The sequence below is a fragment of the Bubalus bubalis genome, chromosome 19 (genome assembly GCF_019923935.1).
Source record: "Bubalus bubalis isolate 160015118507 breed Murrah chromosome 19, NDDB_SH_1, whole genome shotgun sequence".
In the NCBI taxonomy this organism is placed as follows: Eukaryota; Metazoa; Chordata; class Mammalia; order Artiodactyla; family Bovidae; genus Bubalus; species Bubalus bubalis.
In genome coordinates, this window is record NC_059175.1 from 42058932 (window position 1) to 42084313 (window position 25382).

The 25382-nt window shown below is 39.2% G+C and overlaps 1 protein-coding gene across 2 annotated transcripts in view; it reads right to left on the reverse strand.

Annotated features, from left to right (window-relative positions):
- The window catches only part of CDH6 (cadherin 6), a 154999-nt gene that overhangs the window by 33412 nt on the left and 96205 nt on the right, over positions 1-25382 (reverse strand). For both annotated transcript variants that reach the window (XM_006067800.4, XM_044932728.2), the window contains exon 3: positions 2744-3038. In XM_006067800.4, coding sequence (XP_006067862.1) covers positions 2744-3038 — 295 coding nt within the window. The remainder of the gene's footprint in view (positions 1-2743; positions 3039-25382) is intronic.

Sequence of the window (25382 nt, forward strand, 5' to 3'; positions counted from 1 at the left end):
GAGCATGGGAATGATTATGACTTTGGGTGGAACTGATTCCAATCCATCTCCAAGGGTGAGATTTGATTGGGTTTTTGCTACAGTGATTCTTTCAAGTTGTCTAGGCCTAAATCTATTGGCATCTTGTACTACTTTCTCTACAAGGATTAGTTTAGGTATTGTTCAGTTGGAGGACCATATGTGATTTTGCTGAGACTTTGTTGTGTCACTGGTGCTTTTGCTCCCTGAATGTAACGTGCTGATGTGGAGCCTGAAAATGCAGCAGCTATTTTGTGATCTTGGCAATGCCAGTCCGAGGGCAAAGCTGAATAGGACAAAATTACAGAGAAATAGCTAGAATCCAAATCAAACAATGTTCAAAGTCCACTTTGCTTTTAGACTTAATGTGACCAATAAACACTTTCATTGTTTAAAGTAATTTGAACTGGGTTTTCTGTTACTTATAAATAAAAGCATCTAGGTGATAAATCTATCTGATAGAATCTAAGATGTTGAACGACCTTCTCTTGAACCTTAAGAGAAGTAGTTTTGGATTAAGTAAAGAATTAATTGGAATAGTGGAGAATACACATCTGGAATTTATAATCCCCAAAGATGATTATAATTAAAGGTACAAAGAAAGCTATGTTGTTTCAGATTGGCATTCTTATTGTAGATACCATAGTTAATAATAACCTTCAAAGTACCCCTAATCCCCATGAAATTCCATGCAAATTTTTGTGTGTATGACTAGATGGATATGACACAGTGGAGAAATGCCATAGATTTTACCTGATTCTGAAAGCGGTCTGTGACTTCCTAAAAAGGTAACATCATTTTATGGTTGATTTTTGGTATTCATATTAGACAGAGTAAACATACTGATAGAATTCTCCTGTCCATGAACAGGGTAGGGAAGTCACAGTTAGGGAATACTGTAATTTTCACCCTACTTTTATAATATCTAACCAATTCTATTTATTGAACTAATACACTATACTGTCTTAGGGAGGCATATTCTTGGATGTTGATACATGAGATAGAGCATCCATCCTTGTAATTTAGCAAGGAATGAGGGGAGAATGAAAGCATAAGATTTTGGAGTGAGAATTAATAGTAGAAGTCAACAAACACCTATGTTCTTACTTGACATCAATGCAAAATTTGATTGCTTTTAGAATATGATTATCTAGGTATTTTGAGTGCCTGTTAGTTGCTGATGTGGTACTTGGGGCTGTGCACTTGTTTTTTCCTTTCATTCTTATGGTAAGGATTTAGGAGTTGATGTTTATTATTTCTTTTTTATAAATATGAAACTGGAGGGTCAGAGACGTCAAGTCGTTTATTTACCTAAGGCTACATAGTTGCTTATTAGTAGTGATAGTTTCAAACTCCGGTCCATTTGATACCAAAGTCCATTTATACCACCTTGTTGCTGTCCCACTACCTTTATGTGATTCCTCTAGGATGCCTTTATGATCACAATAATGCCATGTTAATTTATGATAATGATGAATATCAACATAACTGTGCCTGTGTGCAAATTGGAAAAAGCCTTCTTTTCCCCAGGACCTGTTATTGCCAGCTACCACCCAAATATTTATAAAACATATTTAACTCTATAATGGCTTCAGAAGCAAATGGTGCCCCTTATATTGTACAGTCACACTTTTCACATCTGGCTATAGCTGCCCTGCATGGTGCTGATGACCAGACAGGCTTTCATTAATTCTTTTTGCCCTTTACCATACAGAGGAAAAATATTTTTTTCCTAACAAATCTTCTGTTTAAAAGAATTCTAATCCTCCACTTTGGTGATGATTTGTGATTTTTCTAACAAAACAAAGTGACTTCAAGTAATGAGATGAGCAACTTCTTATGAGAAACATTTGGATGTTTTATAATCATTTCTGTAGATTAGCTATTGTTCAAGTCTTGGAGCTGTGAACTGAAATATCCTTGATATCTGACTCACAGAATGATGGAAATGTTTTTATTATGTAATCTAGCCCTTTTGAACTTGACACCGAGTGAAACTTAAAATAACCCTTTACACAAGTAGTTGAAAATTTGTCACTGTCTCTCCTGAAGTGTTTTAATGTGGTTAACAATGATGTCAGTAGGATTTTTTTCTTAATTTAAGAAAAATTCACATTTTCCCAATCTAAGCAAACTAAATGCACACATTAAAATTGGTAGTAGAATTCTGCACAGAGTATTAACTTACCATATTAATGTCATGAAAGTCTCAATTTTCACCACTTAATAAAGAATATATCCCATAGACATCATCTGTGTATTATTCATGGATTTTTTAAAAAAGTTTTCTTTGAGTCTCTTTCTCAAATATAATTACTCTTCAGTCTGAACTGTAAACTCAGGGCTTTTGTTTTCCACTGGGGAGATCCTGACCTAATGCCCAATTCTACTATGGGCTAAGAGAAAGAGAGAGGACTATCAAGAAATAAAGTGGGCATTTAGAGTGGGAGAGGAAACAGATGAAATGATCTCTCCTTCTGCCTGCCCTTCTCACTCTGTCACTTTTCATTCCCTAATCACTAGAAGAAATGTTGTTTTCTTAAAAATAATAAGACTAATCTTAGGAGACACTGGTCCACTTATAAAAAGGACCTAAATGGATTGTTTGAAACACAGTGCATCTAGAATGTAGCATCCAAGTTCATTCAGTTCAGCATATTTCACTCAGAGGATTCCTGATTCAGTTGATGTACTAGAGGAAACAATTGAATCACATCTCACTTACCGACATCAGACATTTCGGGAACAGTGGCCGTGTAAACCTCCTTGGTGAATATTGGTTCATTGTCATTGATGTCATGGATCTTGATGATGAATTCAGACTCGGGCTCCACGGGTCTCCCTGTTTTTCTGTTTATAGCCTGAGCTCGAAGTATGTAAACAGGTTTTTCTTCCCTGTCCAGCCTCTTTGTGGCCTGTATGTCCCCTGTGTTTTCATTGATAATGAAGAGATCTCCTGCTCCATCTCCTGAAAGGATATATTTAAGTGATCCATCTCCTCTATCCTGGTCTGAATGTAACTAGTGTAGAAAAAAAAAAATTAAAGAAAGTAAAAGTCAAGCATGTGATCCTGAACTGTTTGTCTTTATGATGCAATGCTATGTTAACTTTCATTCAAGTCTTTCTTAGGGTTGCAGATTTTTTTCTTTTACTGTTTACTGAAATCCTCAATAGTAAATGCCATTTGTTAATGAGCATGTTTCCTTATAATCACAGAAATTTTCAGAACTGGAACTTGTGTAAAGTTTAGTAATCTTCATTTTGAAGAATCAAAAACTACAGGCCAGAACAATAGAAAAATGCCCAAGGACACATTAGCCTGGCTGGAACAGAACTATTTTCACTATTTCTCTATTTTCACTACAGCTTTCAGATTCTATCAATACAGCCACCCCCTCACTTTTAGGTACACATACTCACTATAGAAGCAATACACTGTTGAGAAAAAGATTTTGGAGTTTTTAATCAGAGAGTACATTCTGCATCTACACTTTGCTATCTTGGTGTATTTAGGGATGCTAGTCATTCTTTTTTATTTTAATATGATGGAGATTATAGTCAATTTTCTAAGAAGTGTGAAATTTATTTATTTATGAAATCAACTCAGAGTGTTTGAAAAAAAAACAAACAAACAACATTTTAAGTGCTGCCAGGGACAATGCCTTGAATCCCCACCAGCTAGGTAATTTACATGGTCACTTGGAATAAGAATATTTAACACATATTTTAGTTTAATATGGGAAAGGACCTTCTAAAACTTAGTCAGCCTAAAATGGAATAATCTGCCTTATGAAGTAGTTGGTTCTCTGCCCCTGAAGGCAATCAAGCAGAGGTTCTGATAAGATAAACAGCCAGTGAAATGGGTCTGGGTAAAAAGTTGAGCTAATGAACATAAAGACACAACTGAAGTGAAGAGGATGATCTTAACTTGAAAATGTAGCCCATGTTACTTATTCTGAATTTCATTTCCACTGTGTTGACTTCCCTGCTGTTTCTTTAGTTCCCTTTTTCCCACCTCAGCAAGACTTTGGGCACTGTCTCACAGGTCTTCTGATAATCTAAGGCTTTTCAAAAATTTTTTCAAAAAGTGCTTTTTATCAAGAACTTTTTTCAGACTTCAGTTGTAAGTATACATACAGAAGGGTTAGCGTTCATAGGAAAGCTGCTAATCTTGAAACCTGTGAGGACCCTGTGTGGTCCTCTTGGGTATAAAAGCCCTTCTGTGTTTTCTTATTTCTTGTTTGTAGAAAAAGGCTTTAGTCTCCTGGGCCTTGCCTGAGTTCCAAAGAGCAGACTCAAGCAGTTACTAATTAGGGAAGTGAGGGAATGCACAAACAGGGAAAAGCAAATCATTCAGTGATAAGACAGAGTCTTAGTTATACACAGTCCTAAGAGATATACATAACAATCTGACAAATATTTTGAGTTCTGCAGAGGCTAAGCCCCCCACACAAGGTGGAGGATGGTGATTTACATGCTACCACAAACATGTAGGCCCCAGATTGTTTGAAACCAGAAGGTTGATGATTATGATTCCTGAAATATTACCCTGTTACCTTACCATCAACCAGTCAGAATAAGGTCCGTAAGCAGCAATTCTCATGCCAAATGTTGCCTTTAAAAACTCTTTCCTGAAAACTATCAGGGAATCTAGTTCTTTTGAGCATGAGCTGCCCATTCTCCTTGCTTGGTGCCTACAATATATGCTGTACTTTTTTGTTACAACCTGGAGTCAGTAGATTGGCTTTGCTGTTTAGCAGTTGAGCAGACCCAAATTCTGTTTGGTAACAATCTCTACCTTACTTCAACTCGATCTAAGTGGAGCATCAGCTATGTTACAATAGTAATGGCAACACCAGCAACAGGCAAACCAACTCTGTATTCTCTTGATTAACACTGCATGGAATATTCAGAGTAACTTCTACAAACATATTTGAAAATAGAATCTCAGGAGAAAAGGGGGACTTAAAAACATGTAATCCAGACTTTATATAACTATGTCCCATGGAATATCATTTATACAAAATGCTGAGAAAAAAAGGTTCCGTGGCCAAATAATTTTGGGAAATACTTCATATTCTGCCTCTTTCTTGGAGTCTCCCACTGCCCATTAACTTAAGAAAGGCTATGAGTACCTACAGTTCCAAACTGTACTAAACATTATTTGACCTGGCTTTCCTGAACTTTCTTTGCTTATGTATCCTTTTTGGGTGTGATCCATACTGATGTTCCCCAAAACAGTTTTCCAAGAAACTCATTTTGGGAAACATGAGCTAACTGAACACATCATTGCAGAGTCAAGAAACTGAGGCTCTAGAGTACATGCTGCTGCTGCTGTTGCTAAGTCGCTTCAGTTGTGTCCGACTCCGTGCGACCCCATAGACGGCAGCCCACCAGGCTCCCCCCTCCCTGGGATTCTCCAGGCAAGAACACTGGAGTGGGTTGCCATTTCCTTCTCCAATGCAGGAAAGTGAAAAATGAAAGTGAAGTCGCTCAGTCGTGTCTGACTCTTAGCGACCCCATGGACTGCAGCCCACCAAGCTCCTCCGTGCATGGGATTTTCCAGGCAAGAGTACTGGAGTGGGGAGCCATTGCCTTCTCCATCTAGAGTACATAGAGTTTCCCAAATCACACAGATTGTGTGAGAGTCAGTTAGACCTTGAGTGCAAGAAGAGACTTATAGATTATTCTGTGTAACCACCTCATTTTGAGAGATAAACTGTGCCCAACACCACACAGCTACTGCTAGTTAACAGCAGAGTTTGAGGAAGAGAATATTATTCATGCAATTAGTAGCCTTGAAAGCAATTTGACAGAAATAATGCAAGATAAATGTGAACGGGGAGGAAATTGCTTAGAAGTGAGACAAACGCAATAAGAAATGTAAAACAAGTGCATACCATGATTTGTGTAATGTGATATGCTAAGAAAATGTTGAAACCCTGATTACACAGAAAGAGCCACTGGGGAAAGTTTTAACTCTCCATTGTCAAATTCTAATGACCGAAGAGAGCTCTTAAAAAGCTATTTCATTAACTCACGAGTAACGAAAGCAATGTCATTGCCCGTTGGATCTGGCTCCAGGGCAGCCATGGTCAGCAGCCTGGCGCAGTGAAGGGAGCACATCAGGAGAACACATGTGGCTCTTGCTCATCCTCTCACTCACCAAGTGTGAGATCATAGAAGAGTCAATTAACCTCCCAGCACCAGGATCCTTAGCAGAAAACGCAGATAATGGAGCTACAGGACAAGGCTGTCATGAAGCACTCTTTAGAGACTTTATACAAAGACTATGTTTATTCCTACATAAACATGGGATAAAAGCATGTGTTTTATAAAGCATCTTCCAAATTTAAGACACTGTTACTATGATTAGCTCTTAGTTCATAATAAACAGGTTTTTGCTTTTATTTTGACTTTGAGAACTTTTTCTGAGGACTTTGAAAACCCCATTTAACAAACGCACGGTATCGCTGAGGTAAAATCTGTTATCAAAAGCCAGTATTCTTCTACCAGGTGGCAACTGTTATCTTTCCATGTGATTTATTATATTCTGCATTCCGCAGATTCTAGACTCCCCTCGACTGGTTCTTTCATCACTTTCAATATGCAATCGCTGCACACTTAGTGGGTGAATACCATATCTGGTCACGAGATTTATTCAGGTAAAAGTAATCAGAAACTTATTTTTAGCTGTCAGGAGACACCATGTTGATGACTTATAGAACAAACACCAGGACAATATAAAAGGGCAGTGGAGATGCCAACTAAGAGTGTGAACAGGGATTGCTCGGCAGATTCCACTTCTGATTTATCAATATTTGAAAACTAGTGGGAAAAGGCATCTCTTCACAAAGGCATTGTATGATAATAAAACAATTTAACCTCACCCCGCTTCCAGCACAGTGTCTGCATCTGATGAAGTGCACAGAATAGAAACTTCGGGAAGCCTTAGTGTGCTCTTTCTCTACTCAGCTCCCCCTCTGCTGAACCCCCCTGGGGCCAATTCTTTTTTTCTCTTCTTGGGGAGAAGAGGAAACATAAGACATCAGTGCAAGTGAAAGTGGTGGTGACAGGCAGACCTTAGGGGTTTATTGAGCTCTTAGAATTTAATTGGATTTTTTTTCCTTTGTGATGTCATTCATCATGGCCACTGTAAAAGGCAGAAGTTAAACAACAACAAATAAAAGGTTGTAGGCTGCCTGAGGCATGTTTTTTACTAATTTCAGTTTAATGGGGCTGTTCCATTAAGTTTAATCATCTGGTTCACTTTTAACGATTCACCATCAAGTAAAAATTATCCACTTTCCTCAGAAAGTCACATTTCATCTGGGGCTCTCAGGACTTTTTACTACTGTACCTGGAGGATTTTGTTTCAGGAGGAGCTCTTGGTCTTTGCTTGTTTTTCTGTTGACTTATCATCATCATTATTTTTAAAATAATAAAGTTTAAAAAAAAATTATTTATTTAACTTTCTGTTTGCCCTGGGTCTTCACTGCTGGTTTTCTAGTGGCAGTGAGTGGGGGCTACCTTTGAGTTGTGGTGCACAGGCTTCTCATTGCAGAGGCTTCTCTTGTGGAGCACGGGCCCTGGGTGTTCAGACTTCAGTATGTGTGGCAAGAGGGTTTTGTTGCCTCACAGCATGAGGAATCTTCCTGGATCAGGGATCAAACCGGTGTCCCCTGCATTGGCAGGTAGATTCTTAACCACCGGACCACCAGGGAAACTCTGTCATTATTTTTCTAAGTGTAATACCTTAACAAGTAAATGCAGGGATTTGGTGTTACAGATATGACCCCATGACAGGCATCACCAAAGCAGTGCCGGTATCTTTTTACCTGCTATATGCACCACCTCCCAAGTTGATTTTGACTCCAATTCAAAGGTGTGACACTAATTGTGCACATTTTTAGTAGTTTATGGAGCTAGTTAATGCTGCAGCCTTCCTCCCATTACCTATGTGTCTAAGTTAGTAACTAAACTGAATTTTCTAAGCATCATTGAGACAAGAAAGCAGAGTTTAAACAGAAGCATACCTACGTGACACATCTGAAAGTACCTTAACAGGGGAAGGAATTATGTGATTTTTTTTTTCTAAAATAAAAAATTGGGTTATGACTAATATGCTCATAGAAAGTAATGAGGCCCTTTAAGAGATGGAATGAGTGCTAATCTGAGATGTACAAGAATCAGAGAACAGCCATGGTTAAAAGATGTCTGATTGGGACTGAAGTGTAGAAACTGGGTTTGCAGCAGAGAGAACACCTTTGTGCTAAACAGACTGAATAATATTTTACATTGGGAAAATAAATTTACAAATCAAGTTAGGACAAATTGAAGCTTAACTGAATTCAATATGTATATGTATACACATACATATCTTGACATAATGCACATACACATATGCTAATAAATACACTTAATGTTGTAAAAATTGTGAAGAGCTTGTTAGATAGAGTTTACATCTGGAAGTAATTTCTCAAAGTCCATGACAGGGATTTGGATTTTGTTTTAGCGATCATAGGATTAGATCAGTAAAAAATCTTTTAATAAAATTTTATATTATCAACATATTTTAATAATGCTATATTTGGATATTAGTGGTTGGTATGAGTTAACTAATTTATATCTGATGATTTTTTTACAAGTTAAAATGCTGATGGCAGAATATTGGGTGGCCAAAATTTCATTTGGGTTTTTCTATAAGATGTTATGAATGAACTTTTTGGCTACCCAATATTATTGTGGTGGGCTGTTGGAACCAGTTAGCCATGCAAGATCTCAGACTTCATCTGCCACCAGAATCAGAAACTGAAAAGGTGTCGCTCAGCAGTCTGTGTTTCAAGAAGCCCTCCAGTAATTCTGATGAGTGCTCAAGTTTGAGCACTGGTACTAATGTTAAAAGCATGCATGATTTTGGGCAAAGGAAAGCAATGGGTATAAAGTCATGTTATGTAGTAGTTGTATAACTTTGGGGAACTTAGTTAATTTCTCCAGGTCTTTTTCTCATCTACGTAAGAATAATACTGATACTTAGTTTACAGGTAGGTTGCTCTGAAAATTAATAAAACAATATATGTAAAATGGTTAACAGAAGGTCTAGCTCAGAGATATGCTTCAATAAATTATTCTTACATCATTTAGTTGTTCAGTTGCTAAGTCGTGTCCGACTCTTTTGTGACCCCATGAACTGCAGCATGCCAGGTTTCCCTGTCCTTCACTATCTCCCAGAGTTTGCTCAGATTCATGTCCATTGAGTCAGTGATGTTATTCAACCATCTTATCCTCTGTTGCCCCCTTTTCCTCCTGTCCTCTTACATCATAAATATGATGTATTCAACAGGTGGATTTTGAAGGTGAAAAGGCTTGTGTCTGAATTCTGACTTTCCTACTGATGAACTAAATTAATTAGATTACTGTAGTAGTCATGCTGTTCATCTTTAAGACAAAACTCAAAAATAAATAAATAAAGAAGAATGGTTTGGAGAGGTGATTAGGTCAGTTGGGAAGTACTGAGTGTAAGTTGTCCAAGATACTTGCCTGGGAATTAGCTATATCCATAACTCTGGATCTCAAGAAAATGTCTGCTTTGGGGTTATATAGAGATTTAGACATTAATGGCATATAGATAATAGTGGAATCTATGAAAATAGATGGATAATCTCATTTAGAGGGCTTCCTTGGTGCAGGAGACCCGGGTTCGATCCCTGGGTTGGGAAGATCCCCTGGAGAAAGAAATGGCAGCCCACTCCAGTATTCTTGCCTGGAAAATCCCATGGACGGCGGAGCCTGGTAGGCTACTGTCCATGGGGTCGCAAAAAGTCGAACACAACTGAGCGACTTCACTTCACTTCGTGTGAAACGGGGGAAGACAAGGACCTAAGGAATATCCACATTTAAGGGACAGGGAGAGGAGGACTACCTGGCAAAGTTAATAATTTTGAGTTTTGTCTTAAAGATGAACAACATGACTACTACAATAATCTAATTAATTTAGTTGATCAGTAGGAAAGTCAGAATTCAGACATAAGCTTTTTCACATTCAAAATCCACCTGTTGAATACTTCACGTTTACATCAAAATCATAAGGACCACCATAGAGTCACCCTAAATCCCCCTTCTGTCTCTGTCTCCACATTCATTAAATCCCTGCTGCTGCTGCTGCTGCTGCTAAGTCGCTTCAGTCGTGTCTGACTCCGTGCGACCCCATAGAAGGCAGCCCACCAGGCTCCGCCATCCCTGGGATTCTCCAGGGAAGAACACTGGAGTGGATTGCCATTTCCTTCTCCAATGCATGAAAGTGAAAAATGAAAGTGAAGTCGCTCAGTCATGTCCGACTCTTCGCGACCCCATGGACTGCAGCCTACCAGGCTCCTCCATCCATGGGATTTTCCAGGCAAGAGTACTGGAGTGGGGTGCCATTGCCTTCTCCACATTAGACCCCTAACTCCCACCAATCCTACCTCTGACCTATATCTTGACTCACCACCTCGTGGTGGTGGTTTAGTCACTAAGTTGTCTGACTTTTGCAACCCCCATGGATTGTAACTCACCAGGCTCCTCTGTCCATCCCAGGCAGGAATAATGGAGTGGGATGCCATTTCCCCCTCTGGGGGACTCACCACCTACTTTGTCTCCATTCCTGCTTGTGGTACCCTGGTCCAAGTCACCACCACTGCTCCTTGGTCTATTGAAACGAGGCTCTCCCACACATCTTGTCTTGTTTCCTTTCCATCTATTTTCCTTTCTGCAATTAGATGAACTTAAACAATTCATACATCAGGTCTTTGTAATCTTGATCTCCACAGGGAAGTCTTCCCTAAGTGGCTAGTCTAAGTTATACTCTCCTGCTAGAGTCTCCCAATTTCTTCCCTAGTTAGCCGTCAGCACATTCTTGATTTTTTTTTTTTTTTTTGAGAATTTCACAGCTATTTTCATGTTTCAATCAACAAACAACTAGACTGCAAATTTCATGAAAAAAGACACCAAACCTGTCTGGTTCACTTCTGTATTCTCAGCACTTGACATATTGGCACATTATAGATCTTCAACAATGAATGATTACGAAGAAAGAAAGAGTGAAATTTATAAAGATAAAATTGGATAAAATATCAATAATCATACTTTTCTTGAGTAGCTTCTGTTTGGTCTTTGGCATTTATGGCTCGAGTTACCCGCTGCCAGGGTTTCTCTGATTCAAAATCTCCCTGCTCTTCAAATCTTACAGTGTGCCTTATTAATCTCCACTGCTTAATGTGTGGTGTTGGATTCCAGAAAACCTCTGAATTATCAGTCTTTTTGTCAGTAATAAAAACTTCACTATCCCAATGTCCTTCCAAAGTAGCTAGTACTTCTTTTCCCAATTTTAGTTTACCTGATATTTGATTAACACATTCACTGCTACCTAGAAATGGCTTTAGTTTGAATTCAAGTATTGCACTGTATCCAGTTTTTTGACATGTAATATTGACTGTTCCACCAAGCTCCAGTGTCATTGTGCCATAAAGAATTCCTTTACAATGAGCATATGGCATTGTCATTACATAATCTTCACCTCTATTCAAGAAAGTTAACCGTGCCTCTCCTTCTAATATTGCAGATAATGAGTTTCCATAGAACTTGGACTTGGCCAGGATACTACCACTAAGGCAAAATCCATCTTTTCGGTTACTGACATAATAGGCAGATATTGGTGGATGATGAGACACCTGTTCAGCAATATAAAAAGTTTTGCTGTTTGTTCTGGGATGAATCCACAAACAATGGAAAGTCTCACCAAGTATAGGATTATAAGGTTTCTTCAGTCCCTTTGGCTTTTTATAGAATCCTGACAAATACCATTTCACTACTTTCTTCAAACGGAAATAAGGATTTTCTTCAAGAGCAGCCTCAGATAGGAAATCTGCATGATAGTAGTAATCTGAAAGTTTATCCAGGAAAGAACGGGGTTCCAAAATAAATGTAGGCAGGAACACCCTGGATAGATCCATGCCAGGACGAACTTGTTTCAGCAAAGTCCAGATAAGGCTTTTATTTTCTTCAGACACAGTTTCTGTTTGCGATGCCTCCCCTGCCTCTCCGAGTTCTTCATGGCTCTGCTCAGTGTAGGTAGTCTCCTTTAAAGGCTCAACAGGCTCAGGCTCAATATATGAGTCATCTTGCCTTTCTGATGTGTCTGTGTCACTTTCTTCACTTTTCCCCATCACCTCATTGTCAGACTCATCATGCTCTTGATCATTTTCTTTATCAGATTTATCAGAATACATATCTTGGTCCTTAAAATGCTGTCATTCAATTTCACTATCGTTTAACTGGAAATTGTCACCACTGTGGAGATTGTTAGCATGTAATTTTATTTTATTATTTTTTAATTTATTTATTTTTTAAATTTTATTTTATTTTTAAACTTTACATAATTGTATTAGTTTTGCCAAATATCAAAATGAATCCGCCACAGGTATACATGTGTTCCCCATCCTGAACCCTCCTCCCTCCTCCCTCCCCATACCATCCCTCTGGGTCGTCCCAGTGCACCAGCCCCAAGCATCCAGTATCGTACATCGAACCTGGACTGGCAACTCGTTTCATACATGATATTTTACATGTTTCAATGCCATTCTCCCAAATCTTCCCACCCTCTCCCTCTCCCACAGAGTCCATAAGACTGTTCTATACATCAGTGTCTCTTTTGCTGTCTCGTACACAGGGTTATTGTTACCATCTTTCTAAATTCCATATATATGCGTTAGTATACTGTATTGGTGTTTTTCTTTCTGGCTTACTTCACTCTGTATAATAGGCTCCAGTTTCATCCACCTCATTAGAACTGATTCAAATGTATTCTTTTTAATGGCTGAGTAATACTCCATTGTGTATATGTACCACTGCTTTCTTATCCATTCATCTGCTGATGGACATCTAGGTTGCTTCCACGTCCTGGCTATTATAAACAGTGCTGCAATGAACATTGGGGCACACATGTCTCTTTCCCTTCTGGTTTCCTCAGTGTGTATGCCCAGCAGTGGGATTGCTGGATCATAAGGCAGTTCTATTTCCAGTTTTTTAAGGCATCTCCACACTGTTCTCCATAGTGGCTGTACTAGTTTGCATTCCCACCAACAGTGTAAGAGGGTTCCCTTTTCTCCACACCCTTTCCAGCATTTATTACTTGTAGACTTTTGGATCGCAGCCATTCTGACTGGCATGAAATGGTACCTCATAGTGGTTTTGATTTGCGTTTCTCTGATAATGAGTGATGTTGAGCATCTTTTCATGTGTTTGTTAGCCATCTGTATGTCTTCTTTGGAGAAATGTCTATTTAGTTCTTTGGCCCATTTTTTGATTGGGTCATTTATTTTTCTGGAGTTGAGCTGTAGGAGTTGCTTGTATATTCTCGAGATGAGTTGTTTGTCAGTTGCTTCATTTGCTATTATCTTCTCCCATTCTGAAGGCTGTCTTTTCACCTTGCTAATAGTTTCCTTTGATGTGCAGAAGCTTTTAAGGTTAATTAGGTCCCATTTGTTTATTTTTGCTTTTATTTCCAATATTCTGGGAGGTGGGTCATAGAGGATCCTGCTGTGATGTATGTCAGAGAGTGTTTTGCCTATGTTCTCCTCTAGGAGTTTTATAGTTTCTGGTCTTATGTTGAGATCTTTAATCCATTTTGAGTTTATTTTTGTGTATGGTGTTAGAAAGTGTTCTAGTTTCATTCTTTTACAGGTGGTTGACCAGATTTCCCAGCACCACTTGTTAAAGAGATTGTCTTTAATCCATTGTATATTCTTGCCTCCTTTGTCAAAGATAAGGTGTCCATATGTGCATGGATTTATCTCTGGGCTTTCTATTTTGTTCCATTGATCTATATTTCTGTCTTTGTGCCAGTACCATACTGTCTTGATAACTGTGGCTTTGTAGTAGAGCCTGAAGTCAGGTAGGTTGATTCCTCCAGTTCCCTTCTTCTTTCTCAAGATCGCTTTGGCTATTCGAGGTTTTTTGTATTTCCATACAAATTGGGAAATTATTTGTTCTAGCTCTGTGAAGAATGCTGTTGGTAGCTTGATAGGGATTGCATTGAATCTATAGATTGCTTTGGGTAGTATACTCATTTTCACTATATTGATTCTTCCAATCCATGAACATGGTATATTTCTCCATCTGTTAGTGTCCTCTTTGATTTCTTTCACCAGTGTTTTATAGTTTTCTATATATAGGTCTTTAGTTTCTTTAGGTAGATATATTCCTAAGTATTTTATTCTTTCCGTTGCAATGGTGAATGGAATTGTTTCCTTAATTTCTCTTTCTGTTTTCTCATTACTAGTGTATAGGAATGCAAGGGATTTCTGTGTGTTGATTTTATATCCTGCAACTTTACTATAGTCATTGATTAGTTCTAGTAATTTTCTGGTGGAGTCTTTAGGGTTTTCTATGTAGAGGATCATGTCATCTGCAAACAGTGAGAGCTTTACTTCTTCTTTTCCACTTTGGATTCCTTTTATTTCTTTTTCTGCTCTGATTGCTGTGGCCAAAACTTCCAAAACTATGTTGAATAGTAATGGTGAAAGTGGGCACCCTTGTCTTGTTCCTGACTTTAGAGGAAATGCTTTCAATTTTTCACCATTGAGGATAATGTTTGCTGTGGGTTTGTCATATATAGCTTTTATTATGTTGAGGTATGTTCCTTCTATTCCTGCTTTCTGGAGAGTTTTTATCATTAATGGATGTTGAATTTTGTCAAAGGCTTTCTTTGCATCTATTGAGATAATCATATGGTTTTTATTTTTCAATTTGTTAATGTGGTAGCATGTAATTTTAGAAGAAGCTCAAAGACAAGCTGCCAGAGAGTGGAAAACAAAAAATGAAGAGTGGACTTGCAAGTTATTTGAACTTGACTCACTTACAGGAGAATGGCATTACAAGTTTGCAGATACTCGACCATGGGACCCACTTAATGATATGATACAATACGAAAAAGATGGTGTTTTCCAGACCAAAGTGAAACATCGCACTCCAATGGTTAGTGTCCCAAAAATGAAGCATAAGCCTACCAGGCAACAGAAGAAAGTGGCAAAAGGCTATTCCTCCCCAGAACCTGACATCCAGGACTCGTCTGGAAGTGAAGCTCAATCAGTAAAACCAAGTGCAAGAAGAAAGAAAGGGATAGAACTGGGAGACTTTCAAACTTCAATCGAATCTATTAAACAAACACAGGAAGAAATTAAAAGAAATATTATGGCTCTTCGAAATCATTTAATTTCAAGCACACCTGCCACGGATTATTTTCTTCAACAAAAAGACTACATCATCATTTTTCTCCTGATTTTGCTTCAAGTCATAATAAACTTCATGTTTAAGTAGAAGTCCTTTACAATTGAGTTAATGAACTGGAATGATCAGATTTGGCCTGGGACCAATGTTGAAGTTGGTTTGGTCTTTATTAAAACATCACAATATTTATAAAACTGAAAACCTTAGAAATAAATGTAGAAGTGTTGATTTTTCATACCTTAAAAAATATCAATAATCAATGACAGTTTCTGAAACATAGAAGATAATCAATAAATCAGTGTCTTCCACTTGCTTTCTCACTTGATTTTAGGATAATTCATCAAGGAAAGTTATGACCAACCTAGACAGCATATTCAAAAGCAGAGACATTAGTTTGCCAACAAAGGTCCGTCTAGTCAAGGGTATGGTTTTTCCTGTGGTCATGTATGGATGTGAGAGTTGGACTGTGAAGAAAGCTGAGCCCCGAAGAATTGATGCTTTTGAACTGTGGTGTTGGAGAAGACTCTTGAGAGTCCCTTGGACTGCAAGGAGATCCAACCAGTCCATTCTGAAGGAGATCAGCCCTGGGATTACTGTGGTGTTGGAGAAGACTCTTGAGAGTCCCTTGGACTGCAAGGAGATCCAACCAGTCCATTCTGAAGGAGATCAGCCCTGGGATTTCTTTGGAAGGAATGATGCTAAAGCTGAAACTCTGGTACTTTGGCCACCTCATGCGAAGACTTGATTCATTGGAAAAGACCCTGATGCTGGGAGGGATTGGGGGCAAGAGGAGAAGAGGACGACAGAGGATGAGATGGCTGGATGGCATCACTGACTTGATGGATGTGAGTCTGAGTGAACTCCGGGAGTTGGTGATGGACAGGGAGGCCTGGCGTGCTGCGATTCATGGGGTTGCAAAGAGTCGGACACGACTGAGCGACTGATCTGATCTGATCTAATGTATCAAAAATATATATTCCTGAAGTTGCCAGATAAATTAGCAACTAGGGTTTCCCAGATGGCTCAGTGGTAAAGAATCTGCCCGCCAATGCAAGAGACCCCTGGGTCAGGAAGATCCCCTGGAGAAGGAAATGGCAGCCCACTCCAGTATTCTTGCCTGGAGAATCCCATGGACAGAGGAGCCTGGTGGGCTACAGTCCATGGGGTCACAAGAAGAGTTGGACATAGTTAGTGATAAACAACAGCAACAGCCAAACACTAAGCACATTATCTAATCTAAGCAATCCTAGAGAGGATTCAAGTTATCACCTTAGATATAAAATATTTTATTTAATAACCAATTAAACCTCAATAATAAAACAAACCTGTACTGGATTTGTTGAAAAGGTAGTCCCTTGAGTACCTCAAACATTGTAAGGGCCGAGACAGAAGTCATCTGTTAAGGGTGAAGAAGCTTCAAGATTTTATGCAGCCATATTTCGAGTATCATCCTGTTGCTGAAGCTGACAGAAAATGAATGGAAAATGCTCCATTTCACAGAAACACTGTTCTACTAAAATATAATTTAAGTGTCAACCACAACCATTTTAAAACACTTACTGGCTTGAAGAGATACATAAGGCAATGGATAAAAAACACCTATTATCTACCTTCGATATATACATTTTCAAATTAGTCTTGGAAATACTGACTGCTATATAAAAGAAAGGGAATAAAAGCAGAAATTAGACACTTTAGTACTGTTAATAAGTATTAGTTAGAAATAATCACCACCTCAGTGGATATGAGTTTGAGCAAACTCCAGGACATAGTGAAGGACAGGGAAGCCTGGCATGCTGCAGTCCGCAGGGTGGCAAAGAGTCGAACATGACTTAGCAACTGAACAACAGCTACCAGGTAAGGGAAACATACAGAGCAACACAGAGGGAACTTGTGAGTTGAACAGGGTGATGTCAGGGCATATGTTAGCTCTTTGATGGTTTAGGAGGACTTCTTGGAGAAGGCTGAATCACTGAGGGGAGAAAAATGACTTGGCAACCAGCGTGAGCACGTTTCATGGTTTCAAGCCTCCGTGCGGGAGAAAATCAGAGGAGGCCTTGAGTATGCGCCTGGAGTAATAAAAACAGTAAAGTCAACTGAAATAGAAGTGCCCTTGCCTTGAGGTGAAGGGTCACATATTTTCTCACACTGCACTCAGATGTGCATGGGAAGATGCAACTTTCTTATTCTTTCTTTTTATAAATAGCTTATCCCTCGAGCTCTAATCCCATTGAGTACTAGGAACTCAATATTGGATTGAATATTCAGTCAATAATTTAGTGCAATCCAATAAAGTCTCCTGATTCAATAATACAGTCTCTTTAGATAACTCTTTTAAATAAACCCTATTCTTTCCGGCTTCTGCTTTCTCTCTTTGCTCCTGATTCAGTCCAAGATGATGTCTGAGTATATGAAGGGGAGAGATCCACATGGCCCAAATCAGTGGGAAATTTGGGGCTTTTGGAGCCAAGGGCAGTCCTGTACTGCCTCTGATCCATTGGTTTCTAGACAATAGCTCTCATCCATCATTTTCCTCAGGGGCATCTACAGATCTGCTGTCCAGGGTCTGAGGTGATTATACCCACCCTGCCTGCCTCATTGGCATCACATATCCCCTAATGTCTGACTGTCACTTGTCCATTGCTTTTGGCAAATGTGATCTTAGGTATAGGATTGCTTTGTCCTTGGTAGGTACCATCAATGAGATCATCTACCCTTTTCTTGCCCTGGAGAAGCCCAGGAGCTAAAAGGAGCTTCTCCCCCACCACATGATTGCCTCAAAGGGAAACAGGCAAACACCCGCTCTGTTTTCACCTTTACCCACAAACTTGCCACTCCTTCCCACTGCCTCCTTTTCTGGACTTGAGATACACTGTCTCAGGGAAGTAGAAATGACCTTTGATACACACAGGGGTGAGTTTTCATGTGTTTAGTAGCCAGGAATGTGAAATCCTTCCCTCAGTTTCAAGAATTTATTGTTGTTCAGTTGCTAAGTTTTGTCCAACTCTTTGTGACCCCATGGACTGCAGCACACCAGCCTCCCCTGTCTTTAACTATCTCCTGGAGTTTGCTCAAACTATTGTTCATTAAGTGGGTTATGCTATCCAACCATCTCATCCTCTGTCACCCCCTTCTCCTCCTGCCCTCAATCTTTCCCATATTCAGGGTCTTTTCCAATGAGTCAGCTCTTCATATCAGGTAGTCAAAGTATTGAAGCTTCGACTTCAACATCAGTCTTTTCAGTGAATATTCAGGATTGAGATCCTTTAGGATTGACTGGTTGGGTTTCAAGAATACCCCATGACTTAAGTTTTGGTGGGAGGAAGTGTCAATTTCCACAATAAAAACTGAGATGATAACTGAGGAGGAAGAATGACAAAAGGTCTGTAGCTCAGAGACTGGCACTGATAATTTTTGGTAATTACATTTATAAATGGGATTCACAAGTTCTAATAAATTGGCCTGGCTACTCTCACTTTTTCAAAAAATATTTATTTATTTGGCTGTATCAGGTCTTAGTTGCATCACATGGGATCTTTCTTTGCAGTGCAGGGATACTCTACTTACGGAGTATAGCTTAGTTGCTTGGAGACATGTGGGATCTTAGTTCTCCAACCGGGGTTGAACCGGTGTCCCCTGCATTGCAAGGCAGATTCTTAACCACTGGACCACCAAGGAAGTACCCAGGCTTATCTCTTGCTCTGTTAAGTGGGTTCTAAAAGAATCTAGAAAATCTCTCTTCCTCTGACAAAACCTAGGATCAGGTTGCCTCCATATCCCATATTCTTTTTCTATTATACCATGTTGCCTCTTATCATGACTGGAAAAAATTCTATTCTTCTATATAAGTAATTTGATTGACTTTTATAGCAGTGGAAAATATTTCATCTTTAAGTTTTCTCTTATCTGATTAATCATTTGGCAAGGGTCTATCTAGGATTTGGGAAAATAATAATAGCAAACGTTTATGAAGCCCATACTATGGGCCAAGTAATGTGCTGTAACTCTTTACATAGATTATATAATTTATTACTCATTACGACCATCTTCCTATCACCTCAGCTGATGAGGAAACTGAGGTAAGGTAAGAGTTCAGGGACTCCTCAGCATCATAAAACCAACAGGAGAAGGATTTGAGTCCAGGCAGTCTGACACCATAGTCTAGTCTGTCAACTACAACATATATATTTTCTCTGGATATTTGCATTCAATTCTATGAATGGAATTCCAGTTGAGCTATTTAAAATCCTAAAATGATGCTGTGGAAGTGCTGAACTCAATATGTCAGCAACTCAGTGGTGGCCACAGGACTGGAAAAGGTCACTTTTCATTCCAATGTCAAAGAAAGGCAATGCCAAAGAATGCTCAAACTACCACACAATTGTACTCATCTCACACGCTAGGAAAGTAGTGTTCAAAATTCTCCAAGCCAGGCTTCAACAGTATGTGAACTGTGAACTTCCAGATGTTCAAGCTGGATTTAGAAAAGGCAGAGAACCAGAGATCAAATTGCCAACATCCGTTGGATCATTGAAAAAACAAGAGAGTTCCAGAAAAACATCTATTTCTGCTTTATTGACTATGCCAAAGCCTTTGACTGTGTAGATCACAACAAACTCTGGAAAATTCCGAAAGAGATGGGAATAACAGATCACTTGACCTGTCTCTTGAGAAATCTCTATGCAGGACAGGAAGCAACAGTTAGAACTGGACATGGAACAACAGACTGGTTCCAAATAGGAAAAGGAGTACGTCAAGGCTGTATATTGTCACCCTGCTTATTTAACTTATATGCAGAGTACATCATGAGAAACACTGGGCTGGAAGAAACACAAGCTGGAATCAAGATTGCCGGGAAAAATATCAATAAGCTCAGATGTGCAGATGACACCACACTTATGACAGAAAGTGAAGAACTAAAGAGCCTCTTGATGAAAGTGAAAGAGGAGAATAAAAAAGTTGGCTAAAGCTCAACATTCAGGAAATGAAGATCATGATATCTGGTCCCATCACTTCATGGGAAATAGATGGGGAAACAGTGGAAACAGTGTCAGACTTTATTTTTTTGGGCTCCAAAATCACTGCAGATGGTGATTGCAGCCATGAAATTAAAAGACGCTTACTCCTTGGAAGGAAAGTTATGACCAACCTAGATAGCATATTGAAAAGCAGAGACATTACTTTGCCAACAAAGGTCCATCTAGTCAAGGCTATGGTTTTTCCAGTGGTCATGTATGGATGTGAGAGTTGGACTGTGAAGAAAGCTGAGCGCCAAAGAATTGATGCTTTTGAAGTGTGGTGTTGGAGAAGACTCTTGAGAGTCCCTTGGACTGCAAAGAGATCCAACCAGGCCATCCTAAAGGAAATCATTCCTGAATATTCTTTGGAAGGACTTATGCTGAAGCTGAAATTCCAATACTTTGGCCACCTGATGTGAAGAACCGACTCATTGGAAAAGACCCAATACTGGGAAAGATTGAAGGCACAAGGAGGAGGGGACAACAGAGGATGAGATGGTTGGATGACATCACCAACTCAATGGACATAAGTTTGGGTAAACTCCAGGAGTTGGTGATGGACAGGGAGGCCTGCTTGTGCTGCAGTCCATGGGATCGCAAAGAGTCGGATACAACTGAGCAACTGAACTGAACTGAACTATGACATACATTAAAGATTTATTCTATACCAAACAATATTTTAAGTGCTGAGTTACAAAGACCGAATTCAAGACTTTTGACCTTGTACTATTCACATTTGGGGCTGGGTAACTCCATTCTGGGCATTATAAGATTTTAGCAGCATCCTCTCCACATTCCACTCCAGTGTTCTTGCCTGGAGAATCCCAGGGATGGGGGAGCCTGGTGGGTTGCCGTCTATGGGGTCGCACAGAGTCGGACATGACTGAAGCGACTTAGCAGTAGCAGCTCTCCCCACTGGATACCTGTGGCACCTTTCAAGTTGTGACTATCAAAAATGTCTCCAGACATTGCCAAATGTCCCCTAGGGGACAAAATTGCTTCCTTTTGAGAACCACTGATTGAATCCTACATCTATCTATCTATCTTTCCATCTATTTATCCTTCCATATTTTTTCTCATTTTGTATGCTGTAACTTTAAAAATATCTTCATATAATACCACAAAGTGTTCTGCATTTGCAGAGTTTCCATATGACCCCATTCAATTCAATCTTTTATCTTTTGTTAGATTTAATAACCATGAAACAGACCTTGTGTTATGTGAAGGAGAATTTTTGACAAAAGTGTTAAAAGCGAAAGAATTTAAAATCTAAACTCAGGAGAAATGTATTAACTCCCTTGACATTTATCTTTTACACTCAATATCTTGAATTTAATGTCAAAAGTACCAAAGTAACTATTAAATGAACAAAACTTTAGTGCTATAATAGTTGGGGTAAGCAGAATAATGGCTCTCCCAAAGATGTTCATGTCCCAATTCCCAGTGACTGTCTCGTCACCTTACATGGCAAAAAATACTTTACAGGGGTGATTAGGATGATTTTCAAGTAGGAAGATTAGGCTGGATTATCCAGGTGAGCTCAATGTTAATTACCAGGGCCCTTATAAGGGTAAGAAGCAGGGGAGAGTTGGGATCAGAGAAGGAACTGTGATGATGGAGAGGAGGAGGAGAGAGAGAGATGAAGATGCTATGCTGCTGTCTTTGAAGATGGAGGAAAACAGGTCTCCATGAACCAAGTAGACCAGAGAGCATCTAGAAGCTCAAAAAGGCAAGGAGATAACAGAAAGACATCTTGCAGGCATCTTAATTGTGGCCTAGTGAAACCTATTTCAGACTTTTGACCTCCAAAGCTATAAGATAATAAAGTTGTACTGTTTTAAGCTATTAAGTTTGTGATCATTCATTATAGTGGCGATAGCAAACTAAGGTAGTTCTTAATCTTTGAAATTCTAGGTGAGCTGGAACTGCAGGTGGTCCTTCAAGAATTTTAGTAAAGAAGGAAGAAAACTAACCCTTGGTGAACACTTACTATGTGTTAGGTACTGAAGGAGAATTGATGCTTTTGAACTGTGGTGTTGAAGACTCTTGAGAGTCCCTTGGACTGCAAGGAGATCCAACCAGTCCATCCTAAAGGAAATCAGTCCTGGGTGTTCATTTGAAGGACTCATGTTGAAGCTGAAACTCCAATACTTTGGTCACCTGATGCGAAGAACTGACTCATTGGAAAAGACCCTGATGCTGGGAAAGATTGAGGGCAGGAGGAGAAGGGGATGACAGAGGATGAGATGGTTGGATGGCATCACTAACTCAATGGACATGGGTTTGGGTGGACTCTGGGAGTTGGTGATGGACAGGGAGGCCTGGCTGCTGCGATTCATGGGGTCACAAAGAGCTGGACACGACTGAGCGACTGAACTGAACTGAACTGCAGGAGTGCTTCATTTGTTAATCAGTTAATACTCATAATCACTCCAGGAGATAAGCTTTATTTTCTCTATGTTTTACAGAGAAACTTCATTCAGGGAGGTTAAGTAATTTATCCAAAGTTAACAGCAGACCCAGGGAGTTTACCAAGATCTGCCTGTTTATTCACATCAGAGCATACTACCAGTCAGCACTCCCTACCATAATTATAAACACTATTGGATTCATTATATTTACTATAAGAGACCCCAGGCTAAGTTATTTGTAAATTCTATTGGCACAAATGATATAAACTGTGATAGATGTTGTTGTTCATTTGGGATTTATCAATTAAACAAATGCAGTTTGGTTTCTTCACTGCATGCAGTTATTTTCCCAAAAAGGCGTTGTTTACTGCCTTTTGCTTGGCTCTGGAAGTCCAAGGTCTTTGGCAGACTAGACATTTAGTCTCAGCTCCTGTTTAGTTTAACATTTTCATTTTCAAAAAGCCAGTGGTAAATCAAGCTGAGAGCCAGATACCCAGTCGAAAATTGATTTAGTAAGGCATTGTAACTCACTAGTTACAATCCAACTTTTTGCCTTTCAGTGTACTCTCTTCAGTAATTGTCAAATCTAAGGACACACATAAAACACACAAACTCCACCTGCCCCCTCTCACCTTCTCTCCCTGAAAAATAGACTTTGGAAGAAAATATTAATAGATAAATGCAGACATTTGAGACATGATGATTCAAGCATCAGAAATAAAAAAAAATTATATTTCTCACTAGCTAATGGACTTTTCCCTAAATATGTTTTTCCTCAAAGGTAAAAAACATATTGGATATAATATAGTTATGTTGACTCTTACTTAGGATCTAAAAAGTTAAAGCCATCTCTTTATAAAACAAGTAGTTTGCTTTAGGGAGAGATTATTTCTCATTCAAATTCATAACTCCCAAGCATCCTGTACATGTTCAATAAATGATGATTAAATTGAATTCTGTAACCCACTCATACAGTCAAGAAATAATAGTGAGCAATTCTAGGAGAAAAAATTATGAGTTCATTTATTAGCTTTAGTTTTTCTTGCAGGGGAACAGCTTATAAATTCTTAAATAATTTAAATAGCGTTGTTTTCTGTTCCTGTTTTTTGCTTTAAGGGAATAACTGGGAAACAATCAGTGAAAAAGAAATGTGTCCAATCTGGATGGCCATATCAGGATCATCCAGAAGTAAGGTGGGCTAGAGGCCAAGGAACTTTTGCAGGGGAAATAGACAGTGACCTCCAACTGCTTCCTTAAGAACTAGATTCTAAAATGGGTTCCAATTTCACTCCTTTCCTTAATAGCTTTGCATGAATCCAGTGTGCATTTACTGAATTTGGAGATTAAGTTATGATATACTGAATAGAAATTCTGTACCAGTATAACTCACAAACAGATGCATAAAAGTAGGCCACTCAGTTCAGTAAGATAATTTCCACAATTTAACAAAAGAAACTATCATAGGAACTGTGTTGTCCTTTTCTAGAAACAGTGTTCTCACAGTGATGTTTGTGCCCTAAACTCAGTACAATGACATCACTTTGCCGACAAAGGTCTGTATATGTATAGTCAAAGCTATGGGGTTTTCCAGTAGTCAAGTACGGATATGAGAGTTAGACCATGAAGAAGGCTGAAGGCCAAAGGATTGATGCTTTTGAATTGTGGTGCTGGAGAAGACTCTTTAAGTTCCTTGGACTGCAAGGAGATCAAACCAGTCAATCCTAAAGGAAATCAATCCTGAATATTCATTGGAAGGACTGATGCTGAAGCTGAAGCTCCAATACTTTGACTACCTGATGTGAAGAGCTGACTTATTGGAAAAGACCATGATCCTGGGAAAGATTGAGGGCAGGAGGAGAAGGAGGTGACAGAGAATGAGATGGTTTGTTAGCATCACCGACTCAATGGACATGAATTTGAGCAAACTCTGGGAGATGGTGAAAGACAGGGGAGCCTGATGTGCTGCAGTCCATGGGGTCCTAAAGAGTTGGACATGACTTAGTGACAGAATAACAAAACTCAGTGCTCTAACTCCTAAGCCCTTATGCTACTGTTCTATTTGCCCACCATGCCTGAAATACCCTCTACCACTTTAACAAGGTAATAATATCTTTTAAGGGAAGAGTATTAGACTAAATCACATCAAAGATCTGAACTCCATCCCCACCTTTGGCACTCTGCTGGCGGTGGCGCTGTGTTGGTCTCTTAACTGCTCTGGGACTCTGTGTCCTCACACCCAAAAGGATTGAATCATGCTCAACAGGAACAGTGCTCAGATCATGAGGAATGCTGTACATATGAAAGCAGTTCGTAACGGTAGTGCTTGATAAAATGTGGAAAAGTATTATCATTGCTCTTGTCTCATTACAAATTTCCTGCAATAAAATTCTGCTGAAAAACTATCTGAGATGCCTCTTCGCCTGCCAGGGGATGACCTTGTGTTTCGTTTTCTGTTCTGTCCCTCCCTATCCAGCACGCTCCCCGCCTTCTTTGCAGTTACTTGATAGTCTGAATTGTGGTAAAGATTGTGCCTGCCTCATTACCACTTTAAAACTTAAGTAACATGATGTCCAGTCTGTTGAAAAGAAGATAAAATTAAAGTACTGCCACTCAAGTCTGCCCAAGTCATCTAATTTTCTTGATTCAATTTTGAAATCTTATTTCCTCCTAA